Here is a 16,510-nt window from a genome sequence, read left to right on the forward strand (position 1 = left end):
AACCAGGAAAATGCCTTTGTCACACTCTCCCTTGTTTCAATCAATCTTTCTCTTTCTCTACCCAGCCAGGTTTGACTGGGTGCCCTAACCCTGAGCCACTCCCCCTCTCCTCCTTCCTGGAGGCTTGGTGCCTCAGGGTTTTCAGTCTGGACAAGTTGTAGGGGACAGGAAGAGGGAAAACCACAGAAACAGACACTCAGTTCAGTATCTCAGGGAGCTGAGGCCAAGACTTTGCCCAACCATTTCATGTACTTTTTTCATTGATATAGAAAAAACAAGGCTGGTAGATGACTTTGGCTCCAGCACCTCAGAGCTCAGCAACTTTGGGCAAGTCTTAACAGCAGTTTCCTCATTAGTACAAATGGGTATAATCATCCTCACCCCTGAGAGTTTGTGAGGATCAAATGGGATCAAGTATTTCTAAAGGTTTTTCAACTGTGAGACACTGTTCATGGGGACCGATACTATTGCTACAACAAGGTGGAGAAAGGGAATTCTGACTTGCTCCTCCTGGAACATGGAACACTGGAGACTTCTCAGTTGAGGTGAATGAGAGCCAGGGAAGAGAGGAGAGCATCTGAAAGGGGCAGGTGTCATGGGGGAAACTCTCTTCCAGCTAGAGAGACATTTTTCCCTCTTGGTATCAGGGATTAAATTCCCCAGCCCTTTAAAAATATTTTAATTAGAGACAGAGTCTTGCCAAGTTTCTCAGGCCTCACTAAGTTGCTGAGACTAACTTTGAACTACGATCCTCCTGCCTCAGCCTTCCAAGCAACTGGGAATACAGGTGTGTGCCACCATGCCCAGCCAGTTAGAGAGACTTACAGTTGTTTTGTGGTTTTCCCAGTTCCTATCCCAATCTAGAACCTAGGCCCAAACCCAATTACAAAACCAGAAGATAAGCTTAAATCCAGACCTGTCTTCTGTGCCCAACACTGGTTTTGCTTCTCTGTAACAGGGAATAACAGTGTAGATCATTAAATGAAAGCAGACACACCCCAAGTCTCTTCCTTTTCTTTTTCCAGAATATGTGGCAGTAGTAATGATAGTAGTAACACAGAAGCGGCAGTGACAGCAGCTCAGCAGCCTGAAGGGGCCTCTCCATTCTTTATTCAGTCCCAATAAGTTAAAGGGCAAAGGTGTAGGACAGGGCCTCTTAGGTGAGGATGCTGCTAACTGAAGGCAGCAATTCAGCCAGGTGCTCCAAGACACCCCCCTCTTCGCATAGTGGGTTGCCCTCCAAGTTGAGAAGGACTAGCCTGGGGCAGGAGGCAAGAGGCTGGAGTGCTGCAGGTTGCTGGAGGCCTTGGGTGGAGAGTCAAGGAAAGTTCAGCAGGTTTCCCCAGATCTGTCTACTACTTGGCACCCTTGAGAGCTGGCAACTGCTGCCTGGAAGCCTGTTTGATGGGAATGTCCCATGGAGGGAGTAAGGCTCAAGGCAGGGCTGCAAACACCTGCCCATAGTGGCTGGGCAGGAAGCACATGAAGCTGGCTGGGGGTGGTTCCAGAGCAGTGGTGGAGACTATGGCAAAGAAGAAAACTAACCTGATACAAAGAGGCATTCACTGTTCAGCAATGACCAAGTGCTGCCAAGTGGAAATAAGGGTCAAAGGTTGCTCTAACTTCCAATTTTTAAAAGAGGAGTCAGTCTTAGATTTTTTAAAAAATATGCAATTTCCTGGTTTTTATAACACTGTGTGGTCCCCAGGAACCACCTTCAGGTTGCCCGTTTGTGAACTCTGGTTTGAGGAAGTCACTTACCCTCTACAAAACTCCACTGATGCAAGTTAATGATAGCTCCAGACAACCCCAGGCTATCATCTCCCCTCAGCTCACACTGCCAGAGCCTCTGTCTCCCGCCCATCTCAGTCTGGTACTCTGTCTATGTCTGCGGTCTGTCCCTCCACAGTGTCCTCCTTACTCTACACTATCAGCAAGGGAGCCAAAAGGATACGGTTGTTGCACAGTAAAAGTTCCTGCAGCCGGGGCAAGTTGGTAATGCCATCCAGGGACTCTATGGCATTATCGTTTGCCTGCAGCACCTGGGGAGCAGGAAGGCACAAGATTGAGTGGGCAGTTGTCAGCCTGGGGCTTGCACAAGCAATACAAGAGCCCAGGGTGATCAGCTTACAGTACATGGAAGGGTTCATGAGGTCAGGCTGGGTGATAGACTGGGGGAGGGCAACTGGTCACCTGTATGGACGGGGAGGTCCTGGACATCTCTGTAGCACAGGCAGACTTCTGAGTTGGAGGAATGGAAAAAGGACCACACAGAATAGCAAGGGAAGAATGAATGTTTTACCTCAAGGCAACGCAGAGCAGCCAGGGCAGGGGGCAGGGTTCGGAGACGATTATGTGACAGGTCAAGATGGGTAACCAAAAGCAGCTGTTCCAGATGGCAGAGCACTGTCAGATCCTAGGAGTGTGAAGGGTATGAGATACCCAGCAAGACTGGGGGGAGGGTCCTCAGCTTCTTGCCCTCTGTGCCCTATACAGGCCCCTGGGGAAGTTGCTGAGGAGAGGATGATAGCATGTGGGAAGGTTGCCTTGCAGCCGGTGGGACATACAACAGACAATGAGTACTAAGGGTGGGGTGACCAGTGGGAGTGAATAGAAGAGGAAGACTAAAGTGTGGAAGGGACAGAGGACAGTGAGGGTGCCAGGGTGACTGCTGAGTCAGCAAGAAGGGCTTGTCAAGAGGAGAGGTAGGCTTCAGGGATGTTATAGGAAGACTGGTAAGGACTAGAAAAGGGAAAGTGGAGCCTAGAAACCTCTAGAAACGATTTGAACTTTTATGTTCTAGGGTCTGCTTCAGGGTGAGAAGCACGGGATACATAGCAGGGTGGGTCAAGGGTCACTCTGGAGGCAGAATGATATGACCAGTCTGGTAGAAGGAGCAGCAAGAGGCCCTGGTAACTCAGGATTTGAAACTGGGAGGTGTGAAGAAAATAGGCCAAGTGACAGAAAGCATGGACTCAAGGAAAAGGCTAGAAGGATGATGGATTCAATCTGGGTAGGGAAGATATATCCAGAATATGGTAAGGCCAGTGGGTAGGGGCCTAGCAGAGGGCACATACAGCAGCACATACCTTGTGAGCCAGGTGTAGCACGCGTACATCGGCATACTCCATCTTGAGCACACTGTTCTCTAGCAAGAATTTGCTGCGCAGGTCGTCCAGGTAGGCTGCTCGCATAGGGTCTACAGCCTGGTGGGAATGCAGCAGGCAGGTAAGTAAGTCAGCTGCTTTCCTCCTGCCTACTGGTCTTCCCCTGGCCAGTTCCCCCAGGCCCAACTTGCCTTGAGGGTTTGGAAGTACTGCAGTGTCTCCTTCTCATACAAGAGGGGGTCCAGTGCCCGCATCAGCAGAATGATGGTAAGCAGGCACCCTGAGGAAAGGTCAGAGAAACGGAGGAGTTCCTCTGGATCCTCCTCTGTTCCCATCCTCTTGAGACCATTCCTGCTTTCCCCAGGGGGCTTTCTTAGATGGGTTCTGGGGAACAGACTCTCAGGGAATGTGCCTCACATTTATTCTCAGGCTCCAGCTCCTGCAGCTCCTTACAGGATTTGAGCTCAGATTGTAGCACTGTGGACTTCTCCACTGACAGCTCACACCTGAGGGTGGGCAGGGTGGGAAAGGGATGATACCCATAGTCCTGGGATATGGGTCATCCCCAGCATTCAGTCTGAGAACATCTCCCCCAGGCCCAAGACTTTTGCCCCCAACAGCCTGATGCCCAGAGCCCAGAACCCCTATCCTATCTGTGTGCTTTCAGGTCATCACCTAAACAGTTGCTCATCAGTGGCTGAGTCCCGGTACCAGCCCTCTTGGCGGCCTGAGGGAAAGGGGAGTTAGCAGAAGATACCCATGAGAGGGGGAGAGGGGTGAGGACTGCTGAAAGGGGCAGGGGTGCAGGTTGCGTTACCTTTTAAAAGCACACACTCCTTCTGAGCATCGCCTGCTGTCCAAATGACACGAAATGTATGTTGGGGCAACTGGTCATTGAGGGAGGCAGTGGGCAGGTCACAGAGCTGGGAGCGTTGGGTCAAGGAAATGCCCTAGCCTTACCACTTTTCAGATTATCCCACCCAGCTGTCTCCCAAGTCCTCATTTCTTCCCCACCAATCCTGGGATACCCAGACGTGGCTGGGTCGGTTTCTGCCATCGGGGGTCCTCCACTCCACAATCAGGGGTGACTCATCAACCATGAGTAGCAAGGTCTCTGTACTGGAGCCTACCTGGCACAAGGGACAAAAAAAAGACCCATCAGCCCCAACAGCACCAGGCTCATAATCCCTCGATATTCTCCAGCAAAAGTCACAAGACTCACTAGGAGGGGCCGAGAGAAGGACACAGTCAGGCAGGCCTCATCTCGGCTCACATGCAGGCAGTGCAGCGCATCCTGGGGGTCAGCTGGGGAGAGACAGCTTCAGGTCTCCATAATCTTATTCCATTCCTTCCAAACCCAAACACTCAGTCTCTTCCCCCATTGCTCACCTCGGCCCAGAAGCCAGCGGTGATAGAACCAAGCACTCTGGTCATTGGGGTCAGTGAAGAAGGCATTCTGCACCAGCTCCAGCTCTGTGGGGCCAGAGAGGCATGGAGCTGTGAGTATGCTGGTGGGCTCCTGGCCACCGCACCAACCCACACACATCTTGAAACATCTCCAGTCCTGTCTCATATATGCCTTGGCCATCCATGGGGCTTCACATGTCAGTTTTATTTTCCCCATTGGACACCTGAGCTCCTTACAGCCAGGGACTAAGTGTTATGCATCTCCAAAGACAGGCATGAAGTAGGTCCTCAATCACCCAAGTTTACTAAGGTACAGGAATAGGGCCAGGCAGGCATCAGGGCTGGAAGGGTAGCACTGCAGAATACTTGCCAGAATCCCCTGGCCTTGCTTACCTTTGAGCAGCACATCTTCAGGGAGGCGCCCCTGTGGGCCAGAGTCTGGCTGGGGGTGCAGCTGGGGCAAGAGGCAAGAACGGTAATGCCAGGAGGAGTAGTTGGAGAAGTTTCGGGTGATGAGGCTGTCAGTGAAGGCTAGCTCCTCTGCAGGGGGCACAGCTGCCTGTGCAGCCACAAACCGCCGATAATCCCAGCAGTGAACTAGAGGGGATGGTAGTGACAGCATATCTCAGGAGCAGGGTAAAGAGTAGTTATCTCACTGGTACCTCCAGAGTTCCGTCAGAGACCCCTAGAAACACCTTGATGGATTCCACTGAGGATGCATTTGACTCCGTCACCCTTTTTACCACCAGCAACTTCCCACTCCACCATGGGCCTTACTGAGGCTCCAATACCAGGATGTGAGGGTTGTGGGAACAGAATCTTTTGCACTTACAGTTCCGTTCATCGACTTCAAGAAAGCGGGCACATAATTCCAGTTCCCGGGCCCAGTTCGGCTCAGGCAGGCGGCCTAGCAGCCAGCAGCGGTGGTGCCAGGTGCCATAGGACTTAGGGTTCACACGTAGGCAGCTCTCCAGGAAGCCCAGTTCTGCCTTCACCAGAGCAGCCAACTCCTCGGGGGACCTACATACGGAGGGAAAGGAAAATCAGGGCCCTCTAACACCCAATCTCAGCTTAACCCTCACTTTCTGCTTCCACTCCCTTCCCCCATCTCTAAACACACCACTGCCCCACTCCTCCTCCAACCCCTGACCCAGGCAGGAAAAGGTCAGGGTTAGGGAAATCTTCATGGGACATTGAGCCCTGACATACTTCTGGGTCTCCAGCTGCTGGAACACCTCTCGTCGACAATTCCAGAGGGTAGCAAAGTCAGGATTGGCTCCCAGAATCTGGCTTGTCAGTTCCAGTACTGACTCATCTAGCTCTCCAGCCTGGCGCTGAGAAGACATGTTTCAGGGTCAGAGGTTCTCCAACCACAGGGCTAAATGATATAACTTGAAACTACAAAATATTCTGTAAATCCCACACTATACAACAGGTACTATGCAAAAAGCTTTGCAGGTATTCTCTCATTTAATCTACACAACTATTCTTGTGCAGTGGGTGCAATTATTAGCTCCACTTTACAGATGAGTAAATTGAGGCCCAAAGAGATTCAGCAAACTTGCCCAAGGTCACACTGTAAGCGATAGAAGCTAGATTTGGATCCAGGCAGTTTGGCTCTAAAGCCCAGCTCTTGGCCTCTGTGAATGCTAAGGGGCCTCCTGGAGTCGGAGCCATCTCTGAGAACCCCACCTTCTGGAAGACAGCTTGGGTGGCTGACTGGTAGAGTTTCAGCTTTTGCTCCCTCTCTAGCCTTTTGGCCTCCGCCTGCTCTTCTGACGTCTTCACCTTCAGGCGCCCGTGCTACAGGGAAGGGAAGGTTGGAAGAATGCAGGTTGCCTTGCAGGGGCCGACCCAATAGAACCCCCTAATGGAGAGTCCAAAGTTCCTATGGGGCAAAGGAAGCAGAGTCTCACGGGACGAGGGCGTGGGCCTGAAGAGGTGAGGGGCTGGGCTCAGGGTTCTCACCATGATGCCGGCTCAGCGTTCAGGGCAGGGGAGGGGTCCAGGGGTAGCACCGAAGTCTGGGGAGAGAGGTGTCAATCACGGGTCCCCGCCCCCAATAGCTCCGCCCTCAGGTGTCCGCCGGAAGCTGCACGCGGGATTGGGCGGAGACCCTCAGGGTGGTAAAGGACCTGGGCAAGCACTGTGCGTCCAGGAGGAGCTCACCAGGACTGGGATCTCCACCCGCGCAGCCCTTTCCACAGCCCGATCCACCGGGGCCGCAGCCCAAGTCGTGGCACCTGAGCACTAGGGACGACTGCACGCCTGCCCCACGGCTCCCAGGCACCCCCGCCCGCTGCGGGCGGACCCACCTGCGCTGGGAGGAGACGCTGGGGACCCGGAGCTGCGGCGCTGGCCACCGAGCCAGTACGGTGGCTAGAGCGGCGTCACTCCGCGGCTCACTAAGGCGCAGCGCCCTCTACAGGACCGGGTGGGGGCCCGTGGTGGAGAAGGCCAGATCGTGAGGCTCCTCTGAGGGCCCTGGGGTGTAAGAGTGCGCACGCGCGGCCACAGCATATGTGTCAAGTGTGTTGGGACGGCTATTCCAGTTAGCGACTCAAACTTATGTCTAGTTGAAGAGGTTTCTCCAACAACCGGAAACCCACACCCTTACAACTCCACTGACCGTAATTACTGTGGCTACACCGGCCACCTCCCAATTGTCAGATCTAACGGATGGAGTTTCCTGCCCGTATCTTCCCTGTCCTCTTGACTGACACCACTCACTGCCTTCTTTCTGCCTGATGCCCCTTTCCTGCTTCTTTACTTTTGCCTCTTTCTTTTCATCAGTTCAGTTTTTTTGAAATGTTGGCGATATCTGGTTCTCAGTGTTTTTCTTTTTTCTTTTTTTTTTTAAAAGAGAGAGTGAGAGAGACAAGAGAATTTTTTAATATTTATTTATATTTTTTTAGTTTTCGGCGGACACAACATCTTTGTTTGTATGTGGTGCTGAGGATCGAACCCAGGCCGCACGCATGCCAGCCGAGCGCGCTACCGCTTGAGCCACATCTCCAGCCCCTCTCAGTGTTTTTCATTGCACACATTGTTCCAGGGTTAACACATCCAAGTCTTGTTCAACGAGGGATAAAGTTAGAGTTCCCCAGAGCTCTGTACTTGGCCCACAGATCTTCTGACCCTACACTTTCTCTGGGTGACTTCATCAACTTTCATGGTTTTAATTACTACCTGTAAGGTGATGACACCCAAATTTTTATCTCCAGCCCAGATGTCTTATGAACCTTAATAATAAATGTATTCATATATATGTATACATACATTTTCAAAAGCCTATTGGATATCACCTGGGTGCCGCAGAGGTATCTCAAACTCTAGAAGTCAAAAGGTATCATTGTTCCCCATGTATCTTGTCAGGATATTGGCTTCATGTTTCCTATGGTAAACAATAATACTATTCCTTCCCCCATTTCTTTTTTTTTTAAATATATATATTTTTTGGTTGTAGATGGACACAATACCTTTATTTTATTTGTTTGCTTTTATGTTGTGCCGGGCATCCAACCCAGTGCCTCACACATGCTGGCAAGTGCTCTACCATTGAGCCACAATCCTCCCCCCTCCCCATTTCTTAATCTCTTTTGAATACTTACTTTCTCCATTCCTGCTGCCACTAGAACTGTTGAGTCTTTTTGTCGTTTACCATCTCTGCCCTGTACCCTCTATCATCAGATCATCCTTTGTGCTGCTTGAACATTCTTTTTGAAATGGAGATTCAGTGTCACATATCTGCCTAGCCCTCAGTGGCTCTTGACAGTTTCTAGGACAGAATTTTATTTATTTATTTATTTATTTATTTAGGTACTGGGGATTGAACTCAGGGGCAGTTGACCACTGAGCTACATCCCCAGCCCAATTTTGTATTTTATTTAGAGACAGGGTCTCACTGAGTTGCTTAGTGCCTTGCTTTTGCTGAGGCTGGCTTTGAACTCACCATCATCCTGGGTCAGCCTCCTGAGCTGCTGGGATTACAGGCATTTGCCACCATGCCTGGCTCCTTTTTAATATTTTATTTAGAGACAGAGTCTCACTGAGTTGCTTAGGGCCTCACTAAATTGCTGATGCTAGCTTTGAACTCACAATCCTCCTGCCTCAGCCTCCTGAGCTGCTGGTTCAGGACAGAATTTGAATCTTTCAGCATATCCGGCATTTTGGCATTTAGCCCCTGACCCTATGTCCAACTGATTTAATCAGCTTTTGCATTCCTGACTAAACCTGACTATACCTGACAAGAACAACTTAGAGAAGGTACTTTATTTGGGTTGCATGGTTTCAGAGGTCTCAGTCCATAGATGGTTGACTCCATTGCTCAGGGCCCAAGATGAGGCAGCGCATCATGGGGGAAAGGCCCAGAGGAGGAGAGCTGCTCAGCTGCTCATGGAAGGGCCAGGAAGCAAAGGGAGGGGAGGGACCTTAGAAAAGATGCACCCTTCCAGGGCACACCCCGACTGATCCAACTCCTCCAGCCATGCCTCACCTGCCTATAGTCACCTCTCAGTCCATTCAAACTAGTATGGACTAATTAGGTTACAGCTGTTCCTGTTAAAATCCTTCATCTTAGCTTATAGAACCTCTTGCAGTTGCCCAAATATGTTAATCTGTTTCCTCTTCTTCCCTGTCATTACTCCTTGTCCAGGTATTGGGGATGGAACCTGGGGTGCTCTACCTCTGAGCTATACCCCAGACCTTTTAATTCTTATTTTGAGATAGGGTCTTTCTAAGTTGCTGAGTCTGGCCTCAAAGTTGTGATTCACTGGCCTCAAACTCCCAAGTCTCTGGGATTACAGGCAGAGGCCACTATGCCATGGCGTTTCCTCTTCTTGACTCTTCTTCTTCCGTACCCTTCCCTTGTCAAGCTAACTACTATTCATCTTTAAGATTTAAAACAAGAGTGACCACAGGAAATTTGAAATACCCCAGTCAGATTCGATAGACTTTCAAGTGCTGTCAAATGCTCCTTTACCTACTACAAGTTTTGGTTTATGCACCAGTGTCTCCAATCAGATCAAAATTTCCTAGAGGACAAGTCTTGGTCTAGTCTCTCTCATATCTGCCTCAGTTTTTTTTCTTTTCTTTTTTTCTTTTTTTTTTGTATCAGGGATCGAACTCATGGGCACTTAACCACTGAGCCACATCCTCAGCCCTTTTTATTTTTATTTTCAGACAGAGTTTCACTAAATGGCTAGCCTCAGACTTGCAATCCTCCTGCTCAGCCTTCCAAGTCTCTGGGATTACAGGCCTACACCACCAGGCCCAGCAATCCTATCATATCTATAAGACACTTTGCTCATTTGTTATTAAAAATGAAATGCAATGACTGGAATTTGCTCCATAAATTCAAGAAACAATTATAAGTCACATCCTATAAATTGTTGCTTTGTTTTGGTTGTTGTTCTAGAGATTAAACCTAGGGGCAGTTTACCACTGAATTACATCCCCAGCCCTTCTTGCTTTTTTATTTTGAGACAGGGTCTTCCTAAATTGCCTAAGGCCTTGCTAAATTACTGAGGCTGGCTTTGAACTTGCAGTCCTCCTGCCTCACTCTCCTGAGCTGCTGGGATTATAGGCTTGCCTCATCACACCTCGCTGACCTCAGTTCTTGGTAATTAATTAGATGAACAAAATACCACATTGTGAAGGCTAGTATGGCTGGGTCCAACAATGTGTGTGGTTGGCATTCAAGGATCAGGAGGACATTCATGAGGCCTTGACCAATGCAGGAGGGTTTCCTAATAGAATCTTTTTTTTTTTTCAATTTTTTTTAGTTGTAGTTGGACATAAAACCTTTATTTTATTCATGTATTTTTTATGTGGTGCTGAGGATCGAACCCAGGGCCCACACGTGCTGGAGATATATATATATATATATTTATTCACTTTTTAGTTGTAGTTGGACACAATACCTTTATTTATTTATCTTTATGTGGTGCTGAGGATCAAACTCAGGGCCTCACATGTGCTAGGCGAGTGCTCTACCGCTGAGCTACAACCCCAGCCCCTAAATATTTATATTTCTTATATACCTCTCTCAGACCCTGGAAATGTATGTAAAGTGTTCAGTGTAGACTTTGTCCTTTCCGAACTTGTAACAAGTTAAAGAGGAAAAGAGACAATTTCCCTGGCCTGGTGTACTTATAGTCCTAATGAGTAAGGACTTACTCAACTTATTATTCTTGTGCCAGGCACCGGGATGGGAGCTTTGTGAATACTAGGTGTGTGTATACATTCAGGACACATGTGGGAGGCAGCAGCAGAGTGGTTAAGAACATAGACTCTGGAGCTGACTGCCTGGTAATAAATCCTGGCTTGTGAGTACCAGCTATGTGACTTGGGGGGCAAGTATTTAACCTGTGAGTTTCATCTGTGTCTAAATTTCTTCAGCAGTGTCATAGGGAAGATATTACTTAGCTGCTTGAGTTGAAATTACGATTAATCTATATAAAGTGCTTAGAATAATAACTGAATTGAGTAGCAGGCTCAGTAAATAACAATAGTAGCTATAATTATTATTATTTCTAATCTTCATAACAAACATGCAAGGAAACTGAGGTTTGAAAAGATTAAGTAACTTGCTGTGGGCCACTCAAGTAGTAAGTAGCCAAATGGGACCTGTGTCTGGTCTAGTTCAGTCCTCCCACTTCACCAGCTGCTTTGAATTTTATCTATCACCTGTTCTTACTTCCTGCTCTATATACACTCATAGGAACATCGTGCATGGAACATAGATACCCACAGGTGCAGGTTTGCCAGGTACAGTGTTACATCATAGTCACTAAGGGAGGAGGAAGGGGATGGACAAAGGCTGAGGTAAGCATGAAATATTTCTTAGCGATTAGCAATCTTGAAACTACAGAGGTTGAGTCAGGCAGGCTTAAGAGAGGAAGTGAGTCTCATGAAAAAAAATTTGAATTAAAAAAGGTAGGGCCTGGGTTTTGGAAAGAGAGGGCAGGAAGGGCTTTCAGGCATGTATATGACGTGAAGGTGGGGGAGAGAAAGCCAGACAGACTTAATTGGCTGGCAGAGAGGTGCTGAGCCAGGTGCCTCTTTGGATAAGAGTAATGGAATTAATGATAAGACTCTTGCTTGAAGGCAAAACGAGATTCCAGAAGTTATATCTGGCCTCCTCTGTGAGATAAGTGGGAATCACGCAGGTGTCTGAGGGCCACAATCTGAATGATTGGAGGAAGAAGTTTTACTGTACTCTGTAGAGACAGGAACAAGCTATGATTGTCAATAAGCCCCAGACTGCTTATTTAATGCATTCATTATGGATGGAAAGCAGGTGTTACTTTCCATATCTTACAGTGAGGAAACAATGCATGCAGTTGGTTCACAGAGGTTACATAGCTTGCCCAAAGTAGAATAGTTGGGAGGAAACATGGCCAGAATTCAAACCAAAGCCTGGGTGTTCACTGCGTAGGTGAGAACGGTCATTGTCAAAGGCCTAGACTTGAACTTTTTGAGCCCTGGAACCCTGGTGTTTGTTCACATCTGCTAATCTTTTCTCTCCTTCTGCCTCCAACATGCACATGCACACACACTGCCTATGACCCTGAGCAGAGACCAGAGATGGTTTGTAGGGAGAAAAGGGTTGATGAGCCCTAGGTCAGGTCCCAGTCAAAGTGGGATAGCAGACATGGATGGTGTGAAGGCAGCAGGAATAAGTAGGAGGCAGATACTGATGCTATCACTGGGCCCTGTGTAGCTTGTGGCATTGTGTGTATTCATTCAGTTGCTTGATACTTAGCATCATAGTTTGGTGTCACAGTGTGCCAGTGGCTGCCAGGGATCTAGTGCTGGACAAAAAAAATACTGTCTTCTTGACCTTCTGATCCACTGCAGCCCTGTCCCATAGAATTTTTTTTTTTATTTGTTCTTTTAGGTATACATGACAGTAGAGTGTATTTTGACATATTATACATACATGGAGTTTAACTTCCCATTCTTGTGGTTATACATGATGTGGAGTTACACTGGTCATGTACTCATATATGAACATAGGAAAGTTATGTCCGATTCATTCTATGTCTTTCCTATTCCCATCCCCCCTCCCTGCCCTCATTCCCCTTTGTCTAATCCAAAGTACCTCTATTTTTTCCCTAGCTCCATCCCCTTTATTGTGAGTTAGCATCCTTCATTTCAGAGAGAAGATTCAGCCTTTGTTTTTTGGGATTAGCTTATTTCACTTAGCAGGATAGTTTCCAAGTTCATCCATTTACTGGCAAATGCCATAATTTCATTCTTCTTTATGGTTGAGTAATATTCCATCATATTATATATATATAGTATATATATCATGTATATCATATATATATCACATTTTTCTTTATCCATTCATCTGTTGAAGGGTACCTAGGTTGGTTCCATAGTTTGCTATTGTGAATTGAGCTTTTATGAACATTGATTGTGGCCAAGTCACTATAGTATGTTGATTTTAAGTCCTTTGGGTATATGCTGAGGAGTGGGATAACTGGGTCAAACGGTGGTTCCATTCCAAGTTTTCTGAGGAATCTCCACACTGCTTTCCAGAGTGGTTGTACCAATTTGCAGTCCCACTAGCAATGTATGAGTGTACCTCTTTCTCCACATTCCTGCCAACATTTATTTTTACTTGTATTCTTGACAATTGCCATTCTGCCTGGAGTGAAGTGAAATCTCAATGTAAGTTTTAATTTGCATTTTCTAATTGCTAGAGATGTTGAACACTTTTTCATATATTTGTTGATAGATCCTATTCAATAGAATTTTTTAAAAAATTGGGGTGGGGGTACCAGGGATTGAACTCAGGGGCACTCAACCACTGAGTCACATCCCCAGCCCTATTTTGTATTTTATTTAGAGACAGGGTCTCGTTGAGTTGCTTAGCACCTTGCTTTTGCTAAGGCTGGCTTTGGACTCCCGATCCTTCTGTCTCAGCCTCCCTGAGTGGCTGGGATTACAGGCTTGTGCCACTGTGTCTGGCTCAATAGAACTTTTTTTGACAATTGAAAAAACGCTCATCATTCGTACCATTCAATACAGTTACCATTAGCTCCATGTGGCTGCTGAGATCTTGAAAAGTGGTAAGTACAACTGAGGAATTAAATTTTTAATTCTGTTTAATTTTAATTAATTTAAATTCAAAGATCCACCTGAGGCTTGTGGCAAGAATTAGGCAGGACAAATCTCATGGGTGAGCTATGTCAGCTGGAGTAGGACAGAAGGAGCCCCTTGTCTGGACTCAGGTTGAGTTGTAAGGCCCTTTTCCTAGATCTGGTGATATGTAATGGTTTACAGTTTTCTTTTAAACTTCAGATGCTTATTCTTCCTGTAAAGTTTATTAATGAAGAATAGCATACATAAATATTAAAATGCACAAATTATAAACATACAGCTCTGATCCTCCTATTTTAAAATTCTCCCAATCACAGGGGTGGGTAGAGGTTAGTGGGGGAACTGAAAACACAAAGGGTGGAGGTGAATGTGGGGAAAAGGCTAGAAAACCTTCTCTTTGGGGATGTTTAGGACCTGGAATCAGATCTGAGTCCTTATGGCCAGGAGGGGTGGGTGTGCATTGAGGGCAGAACTTTTTTTTTTTTTTTTCTGGTACTGGGGATTGAACCCAGGGGTGCTTTACCACTGAGGCACATCCCCAGCTCTATTTATTTAGTGGTGCTGGGGAATCAAACCCAAGGCTTTCCGCATGCTAGGCACATGCTCTACTGCTGAACCACATCCCCAGTCCCTTGTTTTTTTATGTTTAGGCAAGGTCTTACTAAATTGCTTAGGGCCTCATTAGATTGCTGAGACTGGCCTTGAATTTGAAATCCTCTTGCCTCAGCCTCCCAAGTCACTGGGATTACAGGCATGTGCCACCATACTTGGCAAAAAGAACTTTCTGAGGACTCATAGGCAGGATTAGGTAGTAGGTGGGACTGAGATATAGGGACAAAGGCAGCTCTGAGTTAGGATGTAAAGCTGAGAGAATGAGGATCTGTGGTTTCCACAGAGGTCTTAGAATGCAGTGCGGGGAGACAGGGTTGTGTAAGAAGAGAAAAACCTACTTCTAACCTGTTCAGTTTGATGTGGCGATGTCCCGAGGCAGCAAGAAATACTTGCCTGGAGAGAGGCTGAGAGGTCAGGGCAGAAGAGGTTGGCGTGGGTGTCAGGCATGCACAGGTAGTCATTACCCACCCCCCAGGCAGGGAATGGGCATTGGGGGGAGGGAAGAAGCAGCTTTGGTAGAGTCATCGCAAGGGCAGGACTAAGGGTGCAGGTAGAGGAGTCTCAATGGGGGAGCAAGGAGAGAAGTGCACAATGAAGTAAGAAAGAGAGCTGCAGTGTTCCCAAAGCCATTATTAAAGAGACAGAATAATGACTAACTGCTTTACAGCCATTATGACTAGAAACTGACACGTGCTCAGAGATGATAGACCTTGGAGCCCAGGCTGTCAGATTCCTGGATGCTATAGTCTTGTTCAGATTCTTTATAGCCTGGCCTTGCACACTGCACTCTGTCCGAGATGGCCAAGGCAGGGAGTGTGGGAGTAAGTGAGGAAGGAAGCTCAGGAGGCTCCTAGGGAGCTGGGGTGGACCGGCTACAGAACCACCTCCCACCTCCTAGGGGAAGGAGTCAACAAGGGGAGGGAATTCTGGCCTGATGTAGCTCAGCCGGTTTCAAGGGACTGGTGTTTAGACAAGACATTTGGATGAAGAGGAACCCTGGGGGCACCCTGGGGACTTGAGGATAAATCAAATGTTGGGAATTCTGACACTCAGCAGAAGTCATGCTAATGGAAATCAGAGAAATATCTGCTGGTTGGTGCAAACCTGTAATCCCAGCTACTCTGCAGGCTGGGCAGAAGGATCATGAATTCAAGGCCAGCCTTGGCAACTTAACAAAATTCTGTCTCAAAAGAAAAGAAAAAAAAAATGCATCTGGGAATGTAGCTAAGTGGTAGAACACCCCTGGGTCCAATTTTCAGTACTGGAAAAAAAAAAAAAAAGTAGGGGGAACTCTGAAGAGGCTTACACAGGAATAGAATTGAGCAGAAATAGAATCAGATTTTTTGCTCCCCATTGTCTGCACAAGAGCAAATGTGTGGGAGGTGGAACAACACTAACCGGTAAAGAAAGGGAGATTGTGGCTGGCACAGGGTTGGTAGGAGCAGACTCTATGATTTGCTTGCCAGAAGCACTAACATGACTGAGCTGCACTGAGGGACCTTCAGTACCCAGAATGATGGAGGTTCCAAACTCAGTGACAGTCAGACCCCATTGGGAGTGTGGCCCATTTGAGAGGGCCAGGAAGGAGAAATTAGGGTGGTCAGGAGAGCCCATAACCAAAGAGAGGAAAGGGAGATGCTGAATCAAAAGTGAAGGCTCAACAGGCAGGTGATAATAGTCTTCAAACTCCTGGAACAGAAAGTACACTGATTCTGTGTATCTTGAAAGAAAAAACAAAGACAAGTAAGTGGATATAGCCTTATTATGGAGGACTTTCTAATAAATAAGGCTGCCCAAAGGTAGAATGGGCCTTAATAAGTGGTAGTGAGCTCGCCATCATGGGAGGCAATCATGCAAGTGTCAATCACTTTGTGAGAATATATTAGAGAACATTCAAGGACCAGAGTCTCCTACCCTGAAGTTCTATAAGATTCTTGATCCTTGGGATATACCAGGGAACTAGAGTGACTGAGAGCCCAAGAAAATGCTCCATACTACCTATTTCCCCAGGGTCCTGGGGTTCCTTGGGCACTTGGATTCTTTCTGTCCTCCCTGCACCAATTCCTTTTGAATCAGGCTGGGAAAATTCCTCACTGGCCAGTGATGCTACTCTGCATACTTCCTGACTGGGGTAGGGGAGGAAAAAGGCTGACCAGTGATAGGGGAGGGAAATTTCCCAGGGCAGGACCTAAAAGACAGGAAGGCCACAGAGGGAAAGTCCCCATAATGGGACATTCTGTTCCACCCAGGGTGCGGTGGGTGCTGACTCAGGT

The 16,510-nt window shown here is 47.5% G+C and overlaps 1 protein-coding gene and 1 long non-coding RNA gene across 4 annotated transcripts in view; one reads left to right on the top strand and one right to left on the bottom strand.

The window, feature by feature from the left end:
• The window catches only part of LOC114078965 (uncharacterized), a 53,606-nt gene that overhangs the window by 29,942 nt on the left and 7,154 nt on the right, over window positions 1–16,510 (top strand). The gene's annotated exons all lie outside the window — the stretch shown is intronic.
• Rabggta (Rab geranylgeranyltransferase subunit alpha) lies at window positions 1,080–6,894 on the bottom strand. 3 transcript variants are annotated; one of them, XM_027920113.2, is made up of 17 exons: window positions 6,830–6,894; window positions 6,483–6,538; window positions 6,207–6,317; window positions 5,724–5,848; window positions 5,347–5,534; window positions 4,908–5,111; window positions 4,497–4,580; window positions 4,330–4,412; window positions 4,136–4,237; window positions 3,925–4,030; window positions 3,783–3,834; window positions 3,525–3,613; window positions 3,299–3,387; window positions 3,090–3,206; window positions 2,303–2,416; window positions 1,955–2,042; window positions 1,080–1,305 (listed from the first exon to the last, which is right to left on the bottom strand). In XM_027920113.2, exons 2-17 carry the CDS (start codon window positions 6,483–6,485, stop codon window positions 1,157–1,159), a joined length of 1,704 nt encoding a protein of 567 aa, XP_027775914.1. In that variant the 5' UTR covers window positions 6,486–6,538; window positions 6,830–6,894; the 3' UTR covers window positions 1,080–1,156. The 3 variants fall into 3 exon arrangements, with proteins under 3 accessions (XP_027775914.1, XP_027775913.1, XP_027775915.1); XM_027920112.2 differs by having other exon boundaries at window positions 6,483–6,606; window positions 6,830–6,882; XM_027920114.2 differs by lacking the exon at window positions 6,830–6,894 and adding an exon at window positions 6,684–6,823.

The sequence above is a fragment of the Marmota flaviventris genome, chromosome 2, assembly GCF_047511675.1.
Source record: "Marmota flaviventris isolate mMarFla1 chromosome 2, mMarFla1.hap1, whole genome shotgun sequence".
NCBI classification, from domain to species: Eukaryota; Metazoa; Chordata; class Mammalia; order Rodentia; family Sciuridae; genus Marmota; species Marmota flaviventris.